This window comes from Parastagonospora nodorum (assembly GCF_000146915.1).
Source record: "Parastagonospora nodorum SN15 chromosome Unknown scaffold_37, whole genome shotgun sequence".
Classification (NCBI taxonomy): Eukaryota; Fungi; Ascomycota; class Dothideomycetes; order Pleosporales; family Phaeosphaeriaceae; genus Parastagonospora; species Parastagonospora nodorum.
The window spans coordinates 205,120-228,654 of record NW_001884585.1 but is presented as its reverse complement, the minus strand read 5'-3'; the positions used below and the strand labels follow the sequence as shown (position 1 = coordinate 228,654).

The 23,535-nt window shown below is 52.0% G+C and overlaps 14 protein-coding genes across 14 annotated transcripts; 7 read left to right on the top strand and 7 right to left on the bottom strand.

Moving 5' to 3' along the window:
• Positions 1-664: 664 nt before the first annotated feature.
• Positions 665-1,323, top strand: SNOG_15375 (hypothetical protein; the record flags this gene model as incomplete). Its single annotated transcript, XM_001805473.1, has 2 exons — positions 665-755; positions 836-1,323. The coding sequence occupies 2 exons, from the start codon at positions 665-667 to the stop codon at positions 1,321-1,323; spliced, it is 579 nt and encodes a 192-aa protein (XP_001805525.1).
• Positions 1,324-1,518: 195 nt separating this feature from the next.
• SNOG_15374 (hypothetical protein) lies at positions 1,519-2,762 on the top strand (the record flags this gene model as incomplete). Its single annotated transcript, XM_001805472.1, has 3 exons — positions 1,519-1,668; positions 1,716-2,200; positions 2,255-2,762. 3 exons carry the CDS (start codon positions 1,519-1,521, stop codon positions 2,760-2,762), a joined length of 1,143 nt encoding a protein of 380 aa, XP_001805524.1.
• Positions 2,763-2,946: 184 nt separating this feature from the next.
• SNOG_15373 (hypothetical protein) lies at positions 2,947-5,125 on the bottom strand (the record flags this gene model as incomplete). Its single annotated transcript, XM_001805471.1, has 5 exons — positions 2,947-4,468; positions 4,519-4,567; positions 4,615-4,744; positions 4,811-4,888; positions 4,947-5,125. 5 exons carry the CDS (start codon positions 5,123-5,125, stop codon positions 3,051-3,053), a joined length of 1,854 nt encoding a protein of 617 aa, XP_001805523.1. The 3' UTR covers positions 2,947-3,050.
• Positions 5,126-6,147: 1,022 nt separating this feature from the next.
• On the bottom strand, positions 6,148-7,158 carry SNOG_15372 (hypothetical protein; the record flags this gene model as incomplete). Its single annotated transcript, XM_001805470.1, has 1 exon — positions 6,148-7,158. One exon carries the CDS (start codon positions 7,156-7,158, stop codon positions 6,148-6,150), a length of 1,011 nt encoding a protein of 336 aa, XP_001805522.1.
• A 498-nt stretch (positions 7,159-7,656) lies between these two features.
• On the bottom strand, positions 7,657-8,689 carry SNOG_15371 (hypothetical protein; the record flags this gene model as incomplete). Its single annotated transcript, XM_001805469.1, has 3 exons — positions 7,657-7,992; positions 8,040-8,418; positions 8,498-8,689. 3 exons carry the CDS (start codon positions 8,687-8,689, stop codon positions 7,808-7,810), a joined length of 756 nt encoding a protein of 251 aa, XP_001805521.1. The 3' UTR covers positions 7,657-7,807.
• Positions 8,690-9,258: 569 nt separating this feature from the next.
• On the top strand, positions 9,259-9,841 carry SNOG_15370 (hypothetical protein; the record flags this gene model as incomplete). The annotated part of the gene is made up of 3 exons (XM_001805468.1): positions 9,259-9,388; positions 9,412-9,578; positions 9,626-9,841. The coding sequence occupies 3 exons, from the start codon at positions 9,259-9,261 to the stop codon at positions 9,839-9,841; spliced, it is 513 nt and encodes a 170-aa protein (XP_001805520.1).
• A 390-nt stretch (positions 9,842-10,231) lies between these two features.
• SNOG_15369 (hypothetical protein) lies at positions 10,232-11,210 on the bottom strand (the record flags this gene model as incomplete). Its single annotated transcript, XM_001805467.1, has 3 exons — positions 10,232-10,898; positions 11,064-11,079; positions 11,114-11,210. 3 exons carry the CDS (start codon positions 11,208-11,210, stop codon positions 10,232-10,234), a joined length of 780 nt encoding a protein of 259 aa, XP_001805519.1.
• A 1,035-nt stretch (positions 11,211-12,245) lies between these two features.
• On the top strand, positions 12,246-13,859 carry SNOG_15368 (hypothetical protein; the record flags this gene model as incomplete). Its single annotated transcript, XM_001805466.1, has 2 exons — positions 12,246-12,426; positions 12,586-13,859. 2 exons carry the CDS (start codon positions 12,246-12,248, stop codon positions 13,857-13,859), a joined length of 1,455 nt encoding a protein of 484 aa, XP_001805518.1.
• A 252-nt stretch (positions 13,860-14,111) lies between these two features.
• SNOG_15367 (hypothetical protein) lies at positions 14,112-15,546 on the bottom strand (the record flags this gene model as incomplete). The annotated part of the gene is made up of 3 exons (XM_001805465.1): positions 14,112-14,815; positions 14,877-15,238; positions 15,377-15,546. 3 exons carry the CDS (start codon positions 15,544-15,546, stop codon positions 14,112-14,114), a joined length of 1,236 nt encoding a protein of 411 aa, XP_001805517.1.
• An 803-nt stretch (positions 15,547-16,349) lies between these two features.
• Positions 16,350-18,925, bottom strand: SNOG_15366 (hypothetical protein; the record flags this gene model as incomplete). The annotated part of the gene is made up of 3 exons (XM_001805464.1): positions 16,350-16,567; positions 16,628-18,297; positions 18,345-18,925. The coding sequence occupies 3 exons, from the start codon at positions 18,923-18,925 to the stop codon at positions 16,350-16,352; spliced, it is 2,469 nt and encodes an 822-aa protein (XP_001805516.1).
• A 263-nt stretch (positions 18,926-19,188) lies between these two features.
• Positions 19,189-19,394, bottom strand: SNOG_15365 (hypothetical protein; the record flags this gene model as incomplete). Its single annotated transcript, XM_001805463.1, has 2 exons — positions 19,189-19,287; positions 19,356-19,394. 2 exons carry the CDS (start codon positions 19,392-19,394, stop codon positions 19,189-19,191), a joined length of 138 nt encoding a protein of 45 aa, XP_001805515.1.
• A 211-nt stretch (positions 19,395-19,605) lies between these two features.
• Positions 19,606-20,851, top strand: SNOG_15364 (hypothetical protein). The gene is made up of 5 exons (XM_001805462.1): positions 19,606-19,762; positions 19,895-20,101; positions 20,152-20,224; positions 20,272-20,329; positions 20,379-20,851. The coding sequence occupies exons 1-5, from the start codon at positions 19,712-19,714 to the stop codon at positions 20,503-20,505; spliced, it is 516 nt and encodes a 171-aa protein (XP_001805514.1). The 5' UTR covers positions 19,606-19,711; the 3' UTR covers positions 20,506-20,851.
• Positions 20,852-21,471: 620 nt separating this feature from the next.
• SNOG_15363 (hypothetical protein) lies at positions 21,472-21,761 on the top strand (the record flags this gene model as incomplete). The annotated part of the gene is made up of 2 exons (XM_001805461.1): positions 21,472-21,547; positions 21,604-21,761. 2 exons carry the CDS (start codon positions 21,472-21,474, stop codon positions 21,759-21,761), a joined length of 234 nt encoding a protein of 77 aa, XP_001805513.1.
• Positions 21,762-22,590: 829 nt separating this feature from the next.
• Positions 22,591-23,400, top strand: SNOG_15362 (hypothetical protein; the record flags this gene model as incomplete). The annotated part of the gene is made up of 1 exon (XM_001805460.1): positions 22,591-23,400. One exon carries the CDS (start codon positions 22,591-22,593, stop codon positions 23,398-23,400), a length of 810 nt encoding a protein of 269 aa, XP_001805512.1.
• Between the last annotated feature and the right edge of the window lie 135 nt (positions 23,401-23,535).

The following is a 23,535-nucleotide window of genomic DNA, read 5'->3' as shown; positions in this document are numbered from 1 at the left end:
GGTCTTTAGAGATATACTTATTATAACCTTAGGAGGGCCTGATGTACAAGCAGCTCTAAAATACTCTACCTAACTCTATTAGAAATCTTTAAAAATGCACAGGCTACCTCATCGCCTCTTCCTGTTTAGAAAGGGCAAGCAGGGAATTTTGCCGGCGCCTGGTGCGTGTGTATTCAGCATTACACAATAGAGGCGCCCCTAGAGCTTTGCGAGGCTGTGGCTGGTACTCCTGATCTAAGCATTTAAGCGTGCACGTGGGATCTACCGATCTATCTGCCGGTCAGCCATGCACTATCATCCACTTCAGTGGATTGCTTCCTGACGCCCAACGCCGCGTGTATCGGGTAGATCAGACCGTTTGCGCCTCGACTGGTAGAAGTATGAATCGTGTGCTCCGAGACTACTCCCACAGCTAACAGACGGAACTCGCCGGGACCTACCATCAGCTTCTGCGAATAAGCTAACCCTGCAGGTGGTCGCCACTTTCTAGGCAGATCGAACATGTTGAAAGCACCCTTTGAGCAATTTCAAGCCCTAGTTATGCGAAGCGGTAGAAAATGGTCGGGTTATCAAGCTGCGAAAGCGCGAAGATGTGGTACGCTACTGATCTGGCTTCTGCTCCCAATCTGGCAAGAACGTTCCGGTGCGCCCAAACTTAAAAACGATGGCACTAGCATTTAGTGCGGACGAGAATAGCCTGGAAGGATATCAGGTCGATGCAAATATGGTGACGCAAGAAGACAGAGAGAACTATTGTCGAGATTGCGCTTCTTCTGTCGCAAGGTATGGCATTCTTAACAACGTGGAGGTCTGCACCGTATCTATAAATGAATAGATAAACCCCAGGATCTACTCGACCCTGGCTCAGGATCTGTCGCCTCGACACGAGATCGACAATCGGACCTTCCGTGTGGCGATCGCAGGGATTGCCTCGTCCGTTCGACACACATTGCGCGCACATCTTCCATTCGCCTAGCCGGAACGTCCGACATGCAGCCCGTGTCGTTGAATGGACGGCGACATCCGTCTGACAAGACACCTTCCGAGTCGAAAAAAACGTGGCAGTCAATCAGCATGCGCTGCAGTTACCTTATTCGTATTAGTCGGCTGAACGCGCCACATGCCAGAGACGCTCCGAAGCCATGGCATGGAACACCAGCTCCCGGTCTACTCAGCTTCGCCGGTAAGGCCAATCTCGTCCTGGCCAATGTCTGTACGCGATTGGCTCTCTCCACTTTCCGCGCGTACCCAACGCGCCACCGGCATGCATGGTGTTTCCTGCCGCCTTTCCCCTTGCCTCATCAATCTGGGAGACTAGTGTGAAAGAGCCCAGCAGGGCCGAAACCATAAGCATGTCGTCAAGGAACCACAAGTCCACGCTCGTGGCGCTGTTCGGGGAGATTGCTACACGGTTCTTATTCCCCACGAACCCCCAGTCTTACTTTCGTTCGCTTTCCTGATCTGTCTTGGATGAACCATATTATTTCTGGTTTGCGCTGAGCTGTGCTCCTCGTCATCATGGGTGTACCGGACAACGGACCGCTTATAGTTGGTGTCACTTGGTTCGTGACAATGTTCTGCGGTGCTTTCCTAGGGCTCAGGTTATACGCAAAGCTGAGTCGGAGGCAAGGGCTGTGGTGGGACGATCACATCCTCATCTTGTCATGGGTACGACAGCCTGTTGCATACATTCAGGCAAAACTGACAGCATCAAGGTCATTCTGTTTGCTGAAGCTGTCGTGACCCAGGTTGGGCAGCTGATGGGGTTTGGCAAATTCACAAAGGATATACCACAGGAAAACCTAGCAACGATCGCCCTTGGAAGCTCAGTCGTTGCCTCGATCTCCTGCTTCGCGTCGACCCTTTCTAAAATCTCGTTTGGCATCACCCTCCTTCGCCTCACGTCTGGGAAAATTCGGTGGTCCGTTTGGTTCTGCATCGTCACTCTCTTCATCATTATGATTCCGTCTGCATTACTCAACTGGATTCAATGCAGCCCTTCTGCGAAGGCATGGGACGCTTCAGTGAAAGGAGTCTGCTGGCCCGCATATATTACCATCAACTATGGCATCTTCAACGCTGCTTGGTGTACATTGGCCGATTTTTACCTGGCCCTTCTACCGTGGAAACTGATTTGGGGTCTACAATTGAAGACGCGGGAAAAGCTTGGTGTGGGAATTGCCATGAGCATGGGAGTCCTGTGAGTAGAGTTGGGCACTGGCATGCTCTTCGAACTAGACGCTGACTACGATAGTGCTGGTGCCTGTGCTATTATCAAAGGTGTCTATCTACTACAACTGCGCCAGCAAGACTTCTACTACCACGGCAAAGACGTCACAATCTGGACCGTAGTTGAGACCGCAACCGCAATCATTGCCGCCTCCATTCCCGTCCTCCGCGTCTTCTTCAAGGAAGCAGTGTCGTCCTACAACCAGTCTCACAGCAAATCCAATGGCGGCCGCTCAAACGCCAGGACGGTTCCCTTGTCGAACCTTAGTCGCAGTCACACTGCTACGATACAGAGCATGGGCAAAGGCAGAGAAGGCGGCTGGACCACCTTGGAGCCAGTAGAAGACAGCATCGAGGATACGTCAAGCCAAAGAAGCATCTTGAGGGACGAGGAGCACGGATTGGAGAAGAGCGTACCGCGTATAGTTATCGAACACAGTGGCATCATGCAGACAAATACGGTATCAGTAACGTCTGACGTGGAGAATCGGTCGACACACGATGGCCGACCTTGGGTAGGAGCATCTGATTAGTAATATGAATTGTAAGTTCTCATAGCAACCACTACTTGGCCACGCGCAACACAGGTTCCCGGCTCAGCATAGACGCAAATGTTATCGTGGCCCCACGAGATGCTGCAACGCGCTCTGGCTACGCTCAAAGAGACTAGCTACCATATCATATACGAGCCTGAATGCACTCAAGAACTAGGCAGCGTATTTGTAGAACTGGAAAAAGTCTTGAAGTTCTACAGCCTTAGCTACAGTTGGAAAGCTCAGGATCCGAGCATAGCCCGCCCAACCATTACAGCACCTTTCGGTTCAATACTCTTCCGCAAGCACATCATCCGTAGCCTTTTCAGACAGCATCATGGTTGGCAGTACGGGAAAGCCACCGGGCACCTTTGGCCAACTGCTAGCATCCACGACCCTCAACCTATCTACACCCCGTACTCGAAATTTACTGTCCAACACCGCCAGCTTATCACCATTGCCTCCGATCCGCGCGCTACTAGTTGCGTGATGGCTGTATGCCTGCTCTTTGAGATAGGTCTTCTGGCTCTCAATAGTGCAATTTTGCTTGCCAATCTCCCCTTCACACGGATGCAGCTCCTGGAAGGGCGCAAGAGACGCCGGATCAGAGGAATTGACCTTGGAGAGCCAGGAACGCACCCACTCGACACCCTCGTAGATGGCTTGTAGATCCTTTTCAGCGCCGTCATCGAAGAAGTGCGTGTTGATGTTTGGCACGTCCCTGGGATCTGCAGATCGAAGTTCAACAACACCAGCCTGGGAGCGCGGGTTCATGTGCACAAGGGAGCAGTCGTACTGGTTGGGTCCATATGTCTCATTGAAGAAAGGAGGACGATTAGGGAAGCCGGGCCAGAATCCTTCAAACGCAAAGGACCCGCACCACATGTAGATATCGCGGATAGTGCCCTGCGAAGTTTTCCAGAAGTTTGGGAAGATCTCCGACATCCCTGTGACGGCGCGCTTGCCGAGAGAGAGAATACCGGCTTCGTAGTTGTCTGCTAGAGAGCGGCCGACGCCTGGACTGTCGACAATGACGGGTATGTTAAACTTCTTGAGTTGTTCTGCTGGGCCGATTCCAGACAAGAGCAGCAATTGAGGGCTGTTGAAAGCACCACCGGATATGATAACCTCCTTGGAGGCGAAGGCTTTGCCAGCAACACCTTTGGCGGCTGCGTTGTACCGAGGATCAGCGCTGTACATGCTCTTCCCCTGAACATACTCCATTCCGACTGCCTTCGGCTTCTTTCCAAACCTATCGAAGATGATCTTGGTCGCAAGAGTGTCAAGAGAGATAGTTAGTGGGTATCTACCATCTTTCGCCGTATCCCGCGCATAATACCCGGGTGATGAGCGACGCCCGCCAGGAGTGACATGGCTGACACCGCCAAAAGGCCCAACGAGATTATCGCGGTTCGGCTGGTCGCCGTTCATATCGCGTTGCAAGAGGCCAGAGGTATCCGAAACCTTGTACCCAGCAGCTTCAGCCGCGAGTTGACTGAGCTGCTGTGCATCTGCGCTTGTGATATAGCCAGGGTCGAGCATAGTCATGTCAAGCCAGCCATCGTGGCCATGCTCCGAAGTGCTATTGTAATGCGCTCTCTCGAGGCGAACGAGATACTTCCTCATGTTTTCGTGAGACCACGAGTTGTCGCCAGTAAGTTCAGCGATCTCGTCAAAGTCGGCATCGTTGGGGAGCATCGTCAAGCCTGGTCTAAATCAGGAGTCGGATACATAGTAACAGCTCGAGCCAGCTTACATCCATTGTGCATAGCGCAGCCACCAAGAGTCCCAGCACGAGGGTAGTACTATCGGTGTCAGTATCACATTCCTTGGATCATCGTGGATCTCATACAATGCCTTCCGCTTTCGCGCCCTCCGGTGGATCAATGCCAACGTAAAATCCACCGTCGGGCTTGCGCCACGTCCTATGGAGGTATCTCGCTTCTCGAGCTTCATCGTCAGAGTGTTTCACAAAGAAGTCCCTGTTTAGGTGAGCTTTAGAGTTTCAGACATCGACTTTCGATGTAGCGAAGTAAGGCAGCACACACCATCGCGTCGCTGGATCGTTACCAGCAGCATTAAAATTGACCCATTGGGACACGTTTAGATTCTCGGTTTGATCGTCACTGCGGTGATTAATTTTAGCGTCGTTCGTGCACATCAAAGTATATGTATTCTACGTACCCTGCTTCGAGAAGTAGTACTGAATGTCCTGCTCGAGCTAGGTTGGAAGCGATTGGTCCACCGCCCGGTCCCGAACCGACAACGATGTATTCGAAAGTCGCATTATCTATAGACGCAAAAGCAAGTACCGGTGTGCTCATAAGGAAAGCCAAGTAGGCGAATGTAAGAAGAGGTGCCATGGCTGACAGATTTCAGTTCGAGGATGACCGTTGTCGCTTGACGACCTTGTGAACTAACTTTGCTTTTACGCTGCCTTTTTTTCGAGGGGAAGCATGCATGCATAACATGAGGATTGATCGCATATGCGGGCTTATATCGTCATATTGCCCAGGGCTGTCGGGGTCTGGCACGAACCTTTTAGCCCAAGAATCGTCGTATTCGTCTATGGAGTCGGTCAATGTACGTCGCATGTACACTGGCAATTGCTACCGATCCCGCTGAGGGCTTGCATGACCCCATGTATTCACCGTCTTGGTTTGAACGCTTTGGCGTAGGTATATCCGGCTGATTTGGCCTGTTTGGAACGTTGCGTCTGCATCTAGATTGCCCGAGGTTACACGACAGGTGTAGATGAGCGGTTTTCGGGAGAACTGGATAACGAGCCGAGTGGCTGCAAAGAACATATCAGTGAACATGAGGTTAGCATAAACATTGGGGAGGTCTGTTGGCAGAGCCTGGATATATACGCAAACATGAGATTCTTCATCTGATTCTTTAGAGATCTTTGAATATACACAGGGTACTACTTTACCTCCTCTTGTTGGGAAAAGGCGGACAGGGATATTGCCGGCTCTTGGTGTCCTCTACTGCAAGTCTGCACAGTGTACAGCATCTGATGTATGCAACAATTAACTGCCTTTCCGATCAAGCCAGTCAGCTATGAATGTATGTTGTGGGGCATGCAGGGAAGACACTGAACGGTGAACAACAAGAAGAGCCTATTGCGTTGCCTAGGTCGTAAAATGCACGAGACAGACATGAAAGTCATGTCCAATCTGTCGATACAGTAATGCTGGTAGGTAAGGGCAGAAGAGGCATCGACGAAGGTCCGGCACCTAGCTTCCCGTCACATGCGGCGATATTCTTTCATAAATACGTCTGGTCATTTCGTATATAGAACATGCACACCAGTCGATGCAATACCCCGTAACCTCAACGCCTCTCGCCATGCATGCAGATTCCTTTCAACCAGACCTCCGCTTCAATGCGCATGGTCCTCAGCGTCGCAACCGCAATCACCCCCAAAATCCCTCCTCGCTTGCCTGGCAGCCTCCATCCACGGCTCGAGCTTGGCATCTTCCCTCTTGGAATATTTGTCGTCCTTGCCGTGGCCGTTGCCATGCCCATGCTTCTCCGCATTCTCGACAATTGCGTCCAACCAGGCTGCTAGCCTGTATCCAGCCTTTGCGATCTGCTTGGTCACAACTGGTATAGCGGTCTCATAGTACGCTCCAGAAAGCTCCTTGCCGAATACCGCGTCTGGGCCGTTGGGAAGAACCGTAGAGCACACATATTTATTTGCGTCTCGCGCCCAGATTAACGTGGTGTCGACGGCGTCTTTTGTATCGATACCCTTGATCCAGGACTTTGACTCCTTCTTATATTGTCCGTGCTTGATCTCCGAGGTGAGGTTCTTGGCCCAGCTCAGCGCAGTAGCTTGAGAAAAGTTACCGACAGACTTCTGAGGAATCGCAGTGTCCCAAATGGAATGAAGATTTGTTCTGGCACCGTTGAAAGTGACGTTGATGAGGTTTCCTCCGACCGCAATGTTCTCCACGTGCAGCGGTTGATGGACATCGCCAACGAAGTGGATAACCCACTTTAGGGCCTTTTGCTGCTCGATGACACTGATGTTGCTCTCGACGGCACGACTTGAGTAGTTTGCGAGGGCGGAAATGATGCAACCTTCCTCTGGACAGTCTCTAGCATAGTCGATGTTGCAACTCTCCGGTGGATTGTCGAGGGCATCGATGTAATGGAGAACACCAGAGAATGCTCCTTCAGGCGTCGAGCGGTAGCTATCCGCCCAAGTTGCGACGTTGGCAAGGTAGGCTCCCGAGGTGTCGTTCAGCAACCGCTGAGCAAATTTCGTGGTCTTACCGCTGACGAAGTTTTGAGCAATATACGCAACGGTGGTATGGCCGAGCGAGCCCCATGCATTAGCAGCTGGAAGGGCTACAAGCAGTGGAAGGAATGTCTTGAGAGATGCCATTGTGGGTGATGTAGAGAGGTAGTCAGCTATACAGAAAGGTCAGGGTCGTCGAACCATAAATACATGTCGTCGCTTGCTTAGTCTGTCAAACGTTCAAGGCTCGGCCAAGTCCGTCCCTTGCCACAATGCTTCGTGCAAAGCTTGAGGCGATGATAGGTAGGTGGGCGTAGTTTGCTAAGCCCAAAAGAGGCGCCTTCCCGTTTCAGCCTAGCATATCTGCGGAGTGGCAGGCACGGCGGAGTGATGATTGGACGGATCTTGAGCCACAAATCTAAGCCAGGTGTCTGGGACCGGAGAAGGAAGACAGATGCGGCGGTTCTACGTAAGATGCTTAGCGCATGTCACACGATGCGGGAAGATCATCGTACATGTCATTGGATCCCAATGAGGAGCGATGGCCAAGGCACGTTGCTGACCTATATCTATCTGCAGCAAGCTGCAACTTTGGGTTGCCGCTCTAGAAGCCTCAAATACGTGCAAATACTTGGCAGGGTGACAGGAAGACGACTATGTTCCTTGAATGTAGCAGACCACTCCCAAGTCTATATAAATCGCTCATGTCTCACTGATGAACATCCATCAGTGCAACCGGGTATCTCTAAATCGTGAGTGTTCGCCAAACTCCAGAAATGCAAGTGCGCTTATATTTTCATTGTACAGGCGCGACGTCTACAGGCACGTCGAGATTGTCATGCTCGGTAGCTTCCGTCTCTTCCGTCACCTCTTCAACAGGCACTGGGCGGCCTTCAATCAAGCGAATCCACCATGACGGGGGGTCAAGCGGGCTGTGACCCTCGTGCAGTGGGGGGTAGATATCGTTGAAGTAGTACCAGACTGGACATGTTAGCCAAAAGTCGACATGCAATGTTCGGTCAACGTACTGTGGCCGACTACTATGCCGCACATCTCGTCCTTGGGCACCGTGCCGTGCATGATGAGCGAGAAGCACAGAAGCACCCACGGTAGGTAAGGAGCCTTGAACACCAGCAGCCCAAGGAAACTGAGCAGCGTGTCTGGGTTCTTCCTGCTCCAGATGTATATGAGAGTGCTACTGAGGGCCGAGCCGAGGAAGGCCATGGAGAACATGGGCGCTATGCAGAGGAGAAGCGTGGAAGCGAAAGTAAGCAGCCACGAGAAGTGGGCTGGCGAGCGTCCGGACGACTCCTCGAGAAGGCGCGAGTAGCGCTGGAGGAAGAAGATGTGATAGAGCAGGTCGAGACTTAGCGGTCCGAAATAGAAGAAGGTGGTGACCAGTCGCCAATACTATTGTGATGGTGTGAGTTTGCGCTTCGTACCATGACAGCGGGACAGCGGGACAGCCGGACAGCGGAGGGCTTACCTGGCTTTTGAAGAAGACAGTGCGGACGCTGTAGAAGAGCTGGAACGGCGAGAGGATACGGCACTGGACCAGCACACTCGCGCTCAGCGCTGCCGTCATCCACCATCTCGTGCACACAGGCATCTCGTAGAACCACTGCTCTAGTGGGAAGCCGCCCATCATGCCATCCCCGCCTCCAAGAACGTTTGCCATGTTCAGTCGGCAGCAGCAATGCGGTCGCTGGTCGCTGAGCGTGTAAGCTTGCGATGGTGTGTGTTTTGCCAGCAAAAAAAGGCCAGGTGGAGATTTGGTCAGCTCCACGTCGTCACCAGTCAGGTCCGGGAGAGACGGTCGCGGGTGGCATCTGGCGACGTAACTCTGCCAAGTCGCGCTAACCGCAATCTAATCAGCACCTTCCCCACCAGCTTCAGCACCACGGATAAGGTCCGAGCGCCACTTCGCGTTCCCAGCCTTTTGCTAGCCACTCGAATAAGGCAATGCGGAAGCCCCTTCACAACAAAGGGCCCATGCCATTCACCCGCATGCGCTCTTGCACCTGTTTTTGACCGTTCCGCGCCCATATTCTTGAACAGCCGCCGTCTCTCGCCAGACTGCTCCGTTGCGACGCGATACCTCACTGTTGACGCGACTTTTCGTGCTGAACACGCGCCGCGGCAAACCCCGGACGCCAGGCAGTCCACCAGGACCACCAGTTCTTCTCCTAGCAAACACCGACCATCACATCCCTCCAATTGGCATCCCCCGAGAGAGCTTTCATCGGAATGGCGCCAAAGACACCCGACAGGCGCAACAAGGCGCGTCCTTCGCGCGGAGGAAGAGCAAGCACAGGATCGCGTGGTGGTGGTGGTGGTGCTGTTGGCGCTGGCGGGCGCAGAGAGTCGGGGAAGAGACGTACGTTCCCCAAAAAGGACCAGCCGTGGTGCGCGCACATGTGCTGACTTGCATCACAGTTGGCCAAGCAGGGCCTGCACCTGATCGTGCGAAGAAGCGCTACAAGCCAGGCACCGTCGCATTGCGCGAAATCCGCCGCTACCAAAAGTCAACCGACCTCCTCCTCCTCAGGACGCCTTTCCAGCGACTTGTACGTACCAGCAATCATCTCCATGTACCTCGCGCTAACGTTCCAAGGTCCGTGAAATCGCCCAAACCGTCACCACCGAGACCGGTCCCACGAGATGGCAAAGCCAGGCTATCCAGGCACTGCAGGAGGCCACTGAGGCCTTCCTCGTCAACCTCTTCCACGATGCGAATCTGTGCGCCATCCACGCCAAGCGCGTCACCATCCAGCAAAAGGACATACAACTCGCCCGCCGGTTACGCGCCGCCTGGGGAGCTCCGGTTTGAGCCTCCAACACCGCACCTTCACCACCAGATACCCATTTTCTCGTTTTCTTGTCGCTCGTAGGTTGTGCACGGTTATGTTGGAGACTATTCAGTAACTCTTTACTGTTGGATCGAGCGAGCTTCGGCTGTGTGTTTGATACGACTTTTACGGCGTGGTGCACTGCTTCTGGCGTTCTGTGGCGTACAAGTCTCTGCATGTCTCATGGGTGGTCTCACTTTTTTCCCGACATTGATGTCACATTCGATCTTGATTCATACGTGGAACGCGTCCAACTCTGTCTTTGTTGAAGAAGGCCTACAAGCAATTTTATCTGTCATGAAACCGTTCCTGCATCACACTCATCTTGATGAAATTCATCGCTCGTGGAGCTTCTAGCATGATCGACCCTGTTATCGCGGCGCTCTGTGACTGCCCATCGGTACGAGGCTGGCTGCGGTGTAGTGACGAAACCTCCTAGTTCTCATAGTTCGTATGCCTGCACCGCCCACCGCCTGGGCAATCAACATGTGAAGTACGTTCACCGTGACATCGTAATCTTCCTTCCAAACGGATGTGTCCATGAAAGAAGACCCTTGGATAACATCGTATCTTCGGAATCGCGCGGCGAATGGAGTGATGATCACAACCTCTTGCAGGTTTGGCAAGCCGGGCAAGGCTTCTGTAAATACCCGACTCAACATGAAGAGTACCTGCTCTTTCAACGTATCCAATTCGTCGTCTTCCACGCTGGGAAAGGCGATACGCTCGTCTCCTAGTTGCGCGAACACGAGCTGTTTGACTCCTTCTCCAAACGCAGGTCTCTTGCTGATGTTGAGCAACAGCTGCAGCGGCTTTGCGTGCAGGTCGAGCCTGAGGGTTGAGAATGCTGCTTTTCCGAATTCATATTGCGTCTTCAAACACAGAGCGCGACAGGTGAGACGTAGACTACAAATTCCGTTATCCTCGAAGCCGTATTTTGGTGTAACAAGGTGCCGGGTGATCTGGCTCAACAGCTCAGTCGGGAGGGCTGATAGAGACGCCATTTGTATTAGGGTGAGGGCAGCGGTGTTCTTGTGACTGAGTTCCAATAGAGCGAAACTGTTCTTGCAAAGATGTGAAGCTATTGTTGCGCACAATCCGAGGTCAGAAGGCATCAACTTTAGAAGGCACGCCTGACCACAAGTGACCTAGGCGGGCTGCGTCGTTCTTGTACCCGCCAAGTGCCATGCTTGTTCTGCTTACTGTAATCCATTTGATTCTAGCATTCATCATAGTCTTATACCATGGTGAACTTTTAGATGCATTCGCAATGTTATGAAGCTGGTATTCGGTAACAATTTCGGGCGCCTCAGAGCTCTTATCGCGACATCCCACCTTCCTCTTCCACATCTTTCGCTGACACGCATATCGCAACGGTTACGGGTGTCCAAAGCTTATTAGGCGTGCCAAGCGCAGCTTTAGCATGGAAGCTCTCCTAGAGCCTTGGCTGTGAGATTTCCCCCGCTCCTATCACCACTTTTTAGAGGGATCGACGTCATTGACTGGCTGCCTCAGCTCTCGTTCCTGCGGCTGCACTCACGCTATGGCTGAACAAGGAAGCTCAATACGACATTGCCCGTTGCCAGCCCACGGTTTACCGAACAAGTATTGGACAAGACTATGTTTCTGCCGGTGCGAGCAATGGTTATAAAGGGTGCCACTGGTACCTGCATTGATAGCATGTTTTTAGGTCGCGGCCCTTAGTTTAGGACATGATGCTTTTGAAAAAACTGCTGTCTCTGGGCGTGGCTGGGGAATTAGCAAAACTCGTTGCCGCTCAATTTCCTCCTAAACCCGAGGGTGTTACCGTACTAGAGTCGAAACTTGAAGAGGGCGTTCGGATTTCCTACAAGGAGGTATGCATGGCATCCAATGACCTCCATATTTCCCCACCACTTACGCTTGCTCAGAATGACCTTTGCGAAACGACCGATGGCGTGCGAAGCTACTCAGGCTACGTTCATCTCCCAGCCGGAGCGTTAGCAGATCTCGGCGTCCAAAATCAGACATATGAGATCAACACATTCTTCTGGTTCTTCGAGTCGAGGAAAGATCCCGCCAATGCCCCGCTCAGCATCTGGATGAATGGCGGTCCTGGGAGCAGTAGCATGGTCGGCCTACTACGTGAAAACGGGCCCTGCTACATCAATGCTGATTCAAACTCTACCTCGATCAGCGAGTGGTCATGGAATAACGAAGGTATGTCATATCATTGAACTCCCAAAGAAAAGCTCTGTGAGGAATGCGTCGCATTCACTCCAGGTTTTCAACTACGACAGGAAGTAAATAGGGCTATCTGATAGCCTGAAGCCGTACACAGCATTGGCTTCAATTGCGTCCTCAATCATGACACGTCCGAGCAAAGACTAACCTGGAGTAGTCAATATGCTGTATCTGGATCAGCCAGTCCAAGTTGGCATGAGCTACGACAAGCTGACAAACATCACTACCAACATGGATACTGGCGCTGTCAAGGTGGCCAACTTTTCCAGTGCAGTACCTGCTCAGAATGCTTCCTTCTACGTCGGCACATACCCAAGCCAGGATGCCAATCTCACCACCAAAGGTACCGAAAACTCAGCCCGAGCTCTTTGGAATTTTGCCCAAGTGTGGTTCCAAGAATTCCCTCAGGTACGCCCAACATGCACTGCTTTTTTCAAGCTCATATACTGACTATGGTTTTCACGCACACAGCACAAACCCAATGATGATAGAATCTCAATAGCCACGGAATCATACGGTGGTCGGTACGGACCGGCATTCTCCGCTTACTTCCAGGAGCAAAACGAACGCATCCTCAATGGCACGTGGACCGAGGCAGGACAGACTCACCTCCTGCATCTCGATACCCTATTGATCATCAATGGTTGCATCGATCGCTACGTTCAATGGCCGGCGTACCCCAAGATGATGTATAACAACACATACGGTATCAAGGCTGTCAATGAATCTCGATACGAAGGTGTGATTGATGACCTTTACCGCGAGGGCGGGTGTCTCGACCAAATCGAAGAATGCCGAAACCTCAGTCTTGCATACGATCCAACCAACCAAGGCTTCAATAGTTCAGTCAACAAAGTTTGCGAAGCAGCAGAGACCTTTTGCAGTGAAAACGTTCGCGACCCCTACTTTGACACGGACCTGAACTACTACGACATCAGTGTGCCCGGCGCAGCATCTTTCCCTCCGCCATGGTATCAGGGTTGGCTGAACCAGCCTCATGTGCAACAAGGACTGGGTGTTCCTCTGAACTGGACGCAGTCTAATGGCGCATCCTCTCGAGCTTTCCGAAGCATTGGTGACTACCCACGACCAGGTTGGAAAGAGGATCTGGCATATCTGCTGGAAGAGGGAATCAAAGTCACGCTCGTCTACGGTGATCGAGACTACGCTTGTAATTGGTACTCCGGGGAGCTGCTGTCTCTCGCTATCCCATATGAGAACGCGACCTCCTTCGCATCGGCTGGGTACCAAGATCTCATCGTGAATGATACTTATGTCGGTGGTCAAGTACGTCAATACGGCAACCTCTCCTTCACTCGTGTGTATGAAGCAGGCCACGAAGTGCCAGCCTACCAACCCGAAACCGCATTCAAGATCTTCACTCGCGCACTTTTCAATTACGATATCGCTACTGGGAATGTTTCGACAGCCTCAAACCCCACCTATGGTACCAAAGGTCCAAGTGACGTCTCTGGTATCAAGAACGAGCCTGTTATGGACCCTGGCTCGCAATGTTACGTCCTCGATCAGGGCCAGTGCACAGCGGCGCAGTGGGAAACTGTGATGAACGGAACGGCTCTGATCAAGAACTGGATTGTGGTAGATTCGAACTCGAGCTACTTGTTCCCCGAACTGATGGGCAATGGTACGAGTCCAGCCAACAGTACTCCGACAGGTGGCAAGCCTTCACAGTACACTGGTGCTGCAAGCTCATTTAGCGCTCTTGGGAGCGCAGTGCTGGCAGCGGTCATCTGCGGTCTCGTCATGGCGTGGTAATGTGGCACCAGGCGTTGGCAAAGTTCCTGCTTGCCTTTTCCTAATAAGAAGAAGTGAAGAGAAGGCCTGTATATATTCAAGAATTTCTGATAGAAATTAAGTAGAGTATCTTAAAGCTGCGTATATACTCAGACTCTCCAAGTTTATAACGAGTAAACCTGTAAATACTATTAGCTTATGTCGTGTATATGCATAGCGGGCACGAGTTTTTCCGATGCCTGGTAGTGGTTTCTAAATTACTATGATATGTGCCTACCACTGCAGTTCTTTCAGGACTTTCCCCAATCTCCTCATACCCTCCGCCATGAACACTTTTTCCATCGTATACACCACCCTGAACCAACCCGGTCTAATACTATGTTCTTCTCTAGGATGCAGGAACACGCCGCCATCGACCAGCTTCTGCGCTAACATGCACTCTCGCTCGAAAACACTCCTCCCCTCCTGTGCAGGCGGTAAATATCGGCTCAAGTCAATCCACACAAAGAACCCCGCATTTGCGCCTTTGAAATACTCAATGCCCAGCTCTTCTAGCCTTGACGTAACAAACTCATATGCCTCGCCAATCCTCTCCCGCGCCAAATCAATGAAGCCCCGACACCACACGCGATCTTCCAACATGGCGGTCCCAATCGCCACACTCGGCCCGCTCACACCATGGAACCGCAAAACAGCATGAACCGCTTTCTTCAACTGTTCATTGCGTGTAATGAGTGCCCCAATCTTGAGACCCGCGGCGCCAAAGTCTTTGGATAGACCGTACGTGACGTGGACGTAGTCAGGATCAATGATGGCTTTCGTATCTAGCGAAAGGAGGGACGTAAATGGTACTGCGTCTGGAAACTTGGTATTGCTGAACACCGAGAGCGCGTAGATCTCGTCCGAGATGATGTGTAAGGCGTGTTTGGCGCAGAAAGAGAGCAGCGCGAGTAGGGTGGGTTTGGAGTAGCATCGGCCTTTGTTCCTTCTTAGCAACAACCCTCCGGATTTGAGATCATTCAACGTGGTGACACGAACCTAGCGGATTATGCGGATTCACGATAAGCAGCGCCCTGACTTTTACACCTACTTTCTCACATGCTTCGAGCTTCTGTTCCAAAGCCACAACAACATCCTCGTCGAAACATTTCTCATGATCGGTCTCAGCAGCCACAAGTTCGACGCCGGCTTCGTTTCCGAAATCGAGCTCGAAGCGGCCGTAGTAGGGCTTAGTCGTCAGAATTGCTTCTCCAGGTGAGCAGAGAGAATATGCTAGGACACTGTGCAGTGCTGTTGCTGCGGCCGTGATTTTGATGTCGTCGCCAACAAGGAGCTGGTGAGGATGAAAGTACTCGTTGATGTGCGTTGCCAGCGCAGAAGGTAAGTGGGTGCCGCCAGCGCTGCAGTATGCATAGCGAAAGGATGCGCCTGGTATGTGTACCTATTGGAACAATGAGCTCTTGACATGATCAATGCTTGATGATGGCACGATATTCCGGGTGGTCGAGCTGGAGCCCAGCCCACATAAAATAAATGACTCTACCTTTTTGGCAAACTCTTCTAGCTCTTGCTGCATTAATGCATTTTCCGCCGTACCAAACGATATCAATCCGTCAGGATTAGTCTCGTGATCGTACTTGGTGCCTTGAGCAAATCGAAATGGAATATCTAGTTGGTCAGCATTCGCTTGACCGCGTGATGATAACATTGCAATAGCTTATGAAGATACGCCTCGCAGAAACGCGCTCTTGCGGTTGTTTTATGCCGATGAGCGGGATACGGCCGAGGGCCTGAGTTCATCGTGCTGACTAATATGCTCATCGTACTCATTACGGTACTTACGTGCCCATAATTGGCTTAGGCACGTTTTGAGCGACTACTCAGCGAAGTACCTTGATGTGATTACCTACAGTTGAATCGGTTGCGCACAGCACGATGCTAGATAATTTAAGTAGAAGGCATTGTACATTACCTGATATCTCGCAGGCTCCGTAGTACGATGAGACAAACAGTCAATCCAGATCCATGATTTGGGGGACCCCAGCCAGGACTGTATACGATCGAAATCGGACTAGAGGACAAGACGCGCTTGGATAGGGTACAGGAGTCCTGAGTTCAAAAGATCTGATTCTTATCCGATGAGCACAATGCTCAGTCTAGTAGGTATCTCACGTGCAAACCAGTCCACTCCGATGCTCTAACAAAACAAAAAGATAAAAAGGGCTCCGAAGAGACATGCAACGTGCTGACCACCAACTCCATAAAAGGTAAGGCAAACCACACTGAACCTGTGTGGGATAAGATGAAAGACGCCGTGACGTCGAAACCAGGTCGCATATACAAGATTAAGAGTTATAAACAGGACATTCCCGTTGGTCCAGCCACTTTTTGTGGGGTCGTAACTTCGGAGACGTCGTAGCGCGTAAAAGATCAAAGTACCTCATAGAGGTGTGTGAGGCTGGCAGGCAGACGTGATGTCGATGACATCAACAGCTGGGCGCGCGGCCACGCCTAGCGGATACTCTGCGGAAGTATGGAGAGCGGTGCTTGCGATAGATGCGACTTGAGCGACTGTTGCATCTTTGTGGCGAAACTCGCATCGATGCCGTCTTCAAGGAGGCCGATGCCGCTATCGTCGTGGTTCGGCTCTTGCTGAGAGGTATTCATATCCATGTCATAGCCGAAGCTCATGTCGTATTGTGACTGTTGAGTAAAGCTTCGAGCATTGACTGATCATCTTGTGTTAGTTAACTACCATAATCTTGGGCTGTGTAAGCAGGTTGACTCACCATCGTGGGTTGTATTGGCATCCTGCATCGCAACGTTACTAGCGGTGGACATGAAAGATTGACTGGGATCGAAGTCGGCGTCGATGCTGCTGTAACGGCTCTCGTTGTTGCTTCCACTGCCACCATTGGTCATGCCCGCGTGTATAGCGTTGTCCATGACGGGAGAAAGAGTGGGAGACTTCCAGTCAGGCGCAGTGTGGCCAAGAAAGCCACCCAAAGATGCTAGCCACTGTGCCATCTCGTCGACGAATACCTTGGTGAGCCACCAGCCTTGGAAGCTTCTGCCATTCTCCACAGTAATCTCCCGCAGCGCCGCACCTCCGAGAGCACTGACGCAGTGCAGTATTGTACGTGCCGAAGCGCTAGGAAAGCGAGAGGGTAACCGAGTGAGAAAGGCGGCGATGCGGTCAATCACAGATTCGGATGGGTCCGCAAGTGGGTCTGGTTGCGTGAGATGGTGGTAAGCACCAGAAGACAGTTGGATATCTTGCGGCAGTGGCCCCAACATGGATCGAATCTCAGCCGTCATGATGTTGTACACTTCTTCATGGTTGCAGGACCCTGGCAGTTCGTTTGCGATGATGCGTTTCAAGTTGACATACTCGACCCAGTCAGCGTACATCTGGATCCGGTGGTTGTCGGTGGTGAGCAGGACTGCAGCAGCGTGAGCTGTAGAGTTGACGCGAAGCATTTGTCGCAAGAGGTGTGTGAATAAGGTGGCGGGCTCGAGCTTAGCTTCTAATACGTGCATAGGAAGCTGGGAAAACTTGGTGTTGATGTGCGGATGTAGAGTCTTTGCTACGTTGTCGAGGAAGCGAAGAACAGGAGGCGGTGCGACTTGCAAGGTCAATTGCGAGACGTTGCGAATCATCTTCTGATACATCATCCAGTCGCACTCTTTGATCCATGGTGCGAGCTCGGGGGCAGAGAAGAGCTTCTGCACAGGTACAGTCAAGGTGCCGTGAAAGGTGCCAAACAAGCGGAAGAACTGCTTCTCTTTGCAGTACCGCACCGCATCGACTAGGGAGGTGACATGTGTACGGTACATGGCCACCAAGTTCTGAACAGAGTCAGGGTCCGTACGTGCTGGCAGGTAGGGGGCAATGTCGGGGAGTTCGATCTCCAAGCCATCGGGTGCTTCCAGTATGTCGGACGTGGGGAACTTGAGGTCATGCTCGTATGCCGTCTTTGTACGCGCGTTTGTGGAGCGGTAGTTGGCCGAGTAAATGTCGGTGTAAAGAAGACCTTTCGATGAAGTAGGGGCGTACTGTGTGTTGTTTGCTTCTGTTGCGATGTCGCGTGGTGGGAACTGCGCGCTGTCTGCAGGTAAACGAGGAATGGCATTGAAGTCGATTTTGGGACCGGTAGACTGCTGACGCTTCATTGCATGGTGTGCCGTGGCGCCGCTCATGCTCGTGCTTGGTCGGCGCTGCGTCTCTTCTCCGTCATCGCTGTCGTTGATGAGAGCTAGGTCAACGTAGTGGTATTTGGATTCGCCGCGGACGCCTAGTCTCCGGGTCTGGATTCCTGGGAAGATGACGCGGACGAGCTTGCCAAAGGATGCAGGATTGAGGGGAATAACGCGGTCGGTACCGCAGCGCTCTGCGTATTTGGAGTAGACGCGGTTGCGCGGAACCGAAGTTTTCGCAGTGCGGCAAACAGATCGGAGCCTGGGGGTGTGAGCTTACAGAACAAGTCTGAGGGAGGTCGAACTTACCACAACATGGCGAAGAGCTGCTTCGACTTCTCTGCCTTGGATGTCCGGTCGTTTTGGATGACCTCGGCGGCGACATCCTTGAGATGGCGGCCCTCATTCTGCGCCAACAGCTGCCGTAGTTCCTTGTCGTTGGTAGCGCTGCCCGATGCTGAGCCCTTCTTCTTCTTGTCCTCGCTCTCCATTGGCGGTGCCATAAATGAGGGTTGTTGTTGGTGTTGCTGCTGCTGCTGTTGTTGTTGTTGTTGTTGTGATTGCGGGGCCATGGATGTGTGGTATGGGTGCGTGTCCATGGGCGCCGACATGCCGTTTGGTTGAGGCTGTGGGGTGGAGTCAGACGGGTAGCCCAGGTACTGCTGCACGCTCTCCAGTGACATGCTCATGAGGTTGTCCTGTGCGCTAGCATGCTGGGCAGCCTGGAGCAGCGCGGGCTGCAAGGGTTCGCTGGTGAAAGCGGTGTTGTACTGCGGCTGGTGTGAAAACTGCGACTGGCGCGACTGCTGCGGCTGTGGCTGGTATTGCTCAAACGAGTGGACGCTCGTGGTAGAAGCCCGCGAGAGCGGACGATTGCTTCTTGTAGACATTGATGTAGTGGACTGCGACCCCGTGGCCATACTATGTGTAGATCGACTCTGTGTTTACACCAAAACAAAGCAATGGCAACCACTTTGAAAAGGGTGTCCAAGGACGACCAATGCTGTCAGAGTGCTCCAAGATGCGCCAGAAAGAGAGGTGAGCGCGAAATTCCGTCTCCGAGCGTTGTGGGAAGGTGCGCGCCGCTGTGATGACGGGTGTTGTTGTCGTACCGGGGCGATGGCGGACCGGACGAGATGCGCCAAAAAGTCGATCAGGCTGCTGTGATGATAGTCAAAGGATAAGCGGGTCCAAGAACGGCGGCGGGCACGGCGTGGAGGCCCTCGATGTGGGAGAGAATATCACGAACGGTCTGTTTGTTGTCATCATGGTTCATTTCGTTTCATCCCGGGCAACGGCGAGGAAGGCGCGCTAAGTCACGTGACTAAGCGCACCTGCCTTGTCCCGTCCATCTGCCATGATTACCATACATCCATGTCGCAGTGAAATTGGATCAGTGACCAACTACGTCCGCCGATTTGCATCTGGCTGTGGCGGCCTTGTTCTGTTGGTGACTGCACAGCGATTGTCATTGCCGGCGGCCTGGTGGCACGCTGGCTTGTGAAAGTATGCGTCATGCCAACTAGCCGCTTCCTGTTCCGCCGGCCCACACTCGCTCCTCCATAATCCTGTCCCTCACAAAACACCACCACCAAGCAGTGTACCACCACTCCCACACAACCCTCGCCGCAGCTGTATCTATTGCTCCCCGCGCGTACTCCCCTACCACAACCATCATGTCTGCCCAGGAACGCGCCCAGCAGATGCTGTCGCAGGTCGACAAAGAGGTAAGCCAGTGCATGTCTTATCAGCACAGGGCACATACCCCATGTGCATCCCCAAAGCGGCACCTATTCCAATGCCTACAGTGCTTTGATACGCACACATAGCGAACAGACGTGCTGACAGACTGTGTCCAGCTCTCCAAATACCCCGCTCTCAACAACTTCGAGAAGTCGACCTCTGTTCCCAAGGTCTATGCCGTCCTCGGTCTTGCCGGCCTATACTTTTTCCTCATCTTCTTCAACATCGCCGGCGAGTTCCTCGTCAACATTGCCGGATTCATCATCCCCAGCTACTACTCGCTGAACGCTCTCTTCAGCGCCAGCAAGGTCGACGACACTCAGGTATGTCCTACACGACTTACCTTTTGGACGGCACGCTAACAACACCACAGTGGCTCACGTACTGGGTCGTTTATGCCTTCCTGACTGTCTTTGAGAGTGCTGTGAGCGCCGTCTACTGGTTCCGTAAGTGTCATCACATGGTTTGGCTGGCTGCCGTACTGACCAATCAGCCTTCTACTACACCTTCAAGTTTGTCCTTGTCCTCTGGATGGCTCTTCCCCAGACTGCGTAAGTACTTCGCCCACAACTGGTTATCAATGTATCTAACCCTGCACAGTGGCGCCCAGATCATCTTCCGCTCTTTCCTCCAGCCCGTCTTCTCCCGCTACTTCTCCGAGGCCGGCTCTACCGCTGCCAACCTCCGTGCCAAGGTCGACTCTGCTGGCAAGCCCCATGCTTCCTAGAGCAGCTGGCTTGACAGGGTGTTTCTAACAGCCACATAACTAGACCGAGGAAAGGCAGCCCAGCGCGACGGGACAGAAGCTGTACAATCAACAAACACAGCACCCGGTTCGAAGAATGCAGCTATGACGGCTTAGGAACGCCACACAAAGGACAAACCACGACTTGCGAGACGTTTGGATGATATTGATGTTAATGGACCGAAGCGAAAGATATCCCTGCGAATGGCCATCAAGTGCCCGTGAACCTAATTATTTTAGCCTATGGATTGTTTTTGGCTTGTTGGTCCTTCTGAAACTTTAGGGAATGACTGTAATCAACGACTATGAATCATACATGACCGCAGCGAGCTATATGTGCATACTCCCCAACAGTTGTCGTGACTCTTTTGATTCACATAGCATTATTGTGCCCATAACCTTACCTTTGCGAGTGTGCGTGACGCCGAAAATCATGTCGCGTAGGAGAAAGCTCAAAGTTGAACCTACTAGCATCATCATACTTACATATACTATTCTCTAACATGCGGTGAATGATAAATGTGCGCAGATTACTATTCCTGTAATGTACGGCTTATGTATGGCCGAGCATCGATTTACCTAGAAGTGAACGATCAATCCTTCCCCTTCGAGAACAACCCGATCCGATCCCTGCTACATATCTTGCATGTAAGGCTCTGTAAGCAGAAGTCGCTCCTTTGTTGAAAGCCAAATCGATCGCATGTGCATGCACCGTATGGCTCCGCGGTGAATTATCCATGTCGGTCCCTTCTCACCTCTCTTCCATCAGCCTGGAGTTCTTCCACGTTCCATCAACTCCATCGCTTACTGCATGGGCGGAGTTGCGGATTTTACAGAAGTAACGCAATCATTTGCCTACAACAACAATGACATCATCATCATTCATCCAAGTTCCATGTACGCCCTGCTTGGTAGTAGGTCTCTCTCTTATGCAGTGTCTTGCGCAGTATGCGCCGTCCCCGCTTCCTCAAATATCCCGAGGAGCAATTCAGAAAGTTCAGAAAGCACGCTGAAGTCGAGATATGTAAGTTTGCAAAGGCCGAGCACAAGGATATTTTCGACTTCTTGGGCGCTTTGAAGATTGTCTGCGCAACGTGACCAAGGACCAATTTGGCCGCTTGAACGATGCGTTGATCATTTTGAATATTCTACCCACTTCGAAGAATGATGCTGAACTCGGTAAGGAGACGCGCGAGCTGACTCAAGTGATGGTAGCTACAAAAGAGACAAACCTTTAGAAGTCTTGTGGCGTACCATTTGTTGTGGCGGGCAAGTGGAAGAGCCTCGTTATGAAGAAAATACTGAAGTGTATTGCTAGTACGTGCCGGGTGAAGGGGTTTGTGCATACCATTGATTAAAATCTTGAGCAGGTTGACTTTGTTGATCCGCGCGGATAGATCAGCTTCGAGGGTGCCATGGACACCAAGAAGTGGAATGATGAGAGTGGGCATAGTCAGAATCTCGAGTTCTCAGAACAAAAACCTTGGGGGAAGGATGGTGGATTATGGTTGCATCTTTGTACGTGTGATTGATGTAGGTCACTACATAAGCAAAGTCACGACGCCAGGGAAACTTAAGGCTTGACAGCCCAGATGTAATGCCACAAACAAACACAATATTTGCTGTATATGATTCTGGTACTATGAACTCATTTTCGACGTGACTACTGGCCATGCTCGTGAGTGACCCCTGACCACAATCTTCGAGAGCAATCTGATATGCCAGAAGACCTATCCGCAACTCCAGTAGACTTGCTACTAGTGGAAAGATAATACCGTCAGGGAAAGCTGCGCCTTTCCGCTTGGCCTCAGTCACTTCATTGCCGCACTCGTTTGTGGTCGCCCACCCACGAGTATACAAAAGACCTCCCCCTCTCGATAACCCTTTCTCCACACAGCTCGCTATCTGTAAATCATAAGCCTCTTCAGCTCAATTTACCCTCTCTCCCTTCACAACTCACGATATATAAACCGTAGGTGCCCACTGTCACCGCAACACTACAATCCTTGCCTGATTCAAGTCCTAAAATCCAGAGAGTAATCACTTCAACTGCTAACAACTCAGGTCATGGCAAATCAGCAATCCTTCCACCAATTTCTCGACCTCCCCAAAGAGCTCCGTATCATAGTCTACGAGCACATCCCCGTCCAGACTCTCTTCGCGACCGCCAGCCGCGACGAGACAGGCACACCGGTAGTCCGTGTTGTCCTTCGCTTCGTGGAGCGCAACATTCTCCAAACCAACCACTTCCTGCGCGACGAAGCGGAAGTGTATATCCACCGAGAGACGGCGAAAATCAGCAGTCCCGTGCAAGTCATCGCCGACTGTGAATTCTTCCACGACGTACCCGCCATTATCGCGCGGTGCCATCGTGCGCAGAGTGTCCAATTGCGCGTGTTGGGAACCGACAGGGCGAGACTGGGCTTGGGTGCTCTGCGCTTCAAGGAAGAGAAGATGGATGCCATGAGGATAGATGTCTGGGCTCGCCTTGCCAAAATGAATCTCGCGACACGCAACGAGATACAGATCGGCATCTGGATCCATCGCGACATCAATCTTGCCCCCTTCCTCGACACACTTGAAGAATCGGTTGACCGCGTCATGAATGCCATTGGAACGGTGTTGGCGACGGTTTCGTTTGACTGGGAGAACAGAGAAGAAGTTGACGAAGCTGACGAGGTCTTTGACATGTTCGAGGATGAGGTTGTCCAGGTGGTCAAGGAGATGGCGACTGTTGCGAGGCTGGCTGAGTGGGGGGTTAGTCGCTTTGAGAAGCTGTTTCGCTACACCGATGAGGGTCTTAAGATAGCAGATGACAGAGGTTCTGAAGACGGATCAGAGGATGGAAGTGGAATGGAAGTGGATGAGGAATACTGAATATGGGAAGAACGGCTTCGGGAAGTTGAAAGAGCACACTGACAGTTGCGACTTGGTCCCCACGTGCTGTTTAATCATACGATGCTATATAATACATGATTTCATATCCAAACATCACGTCTTGATCACTTGAAG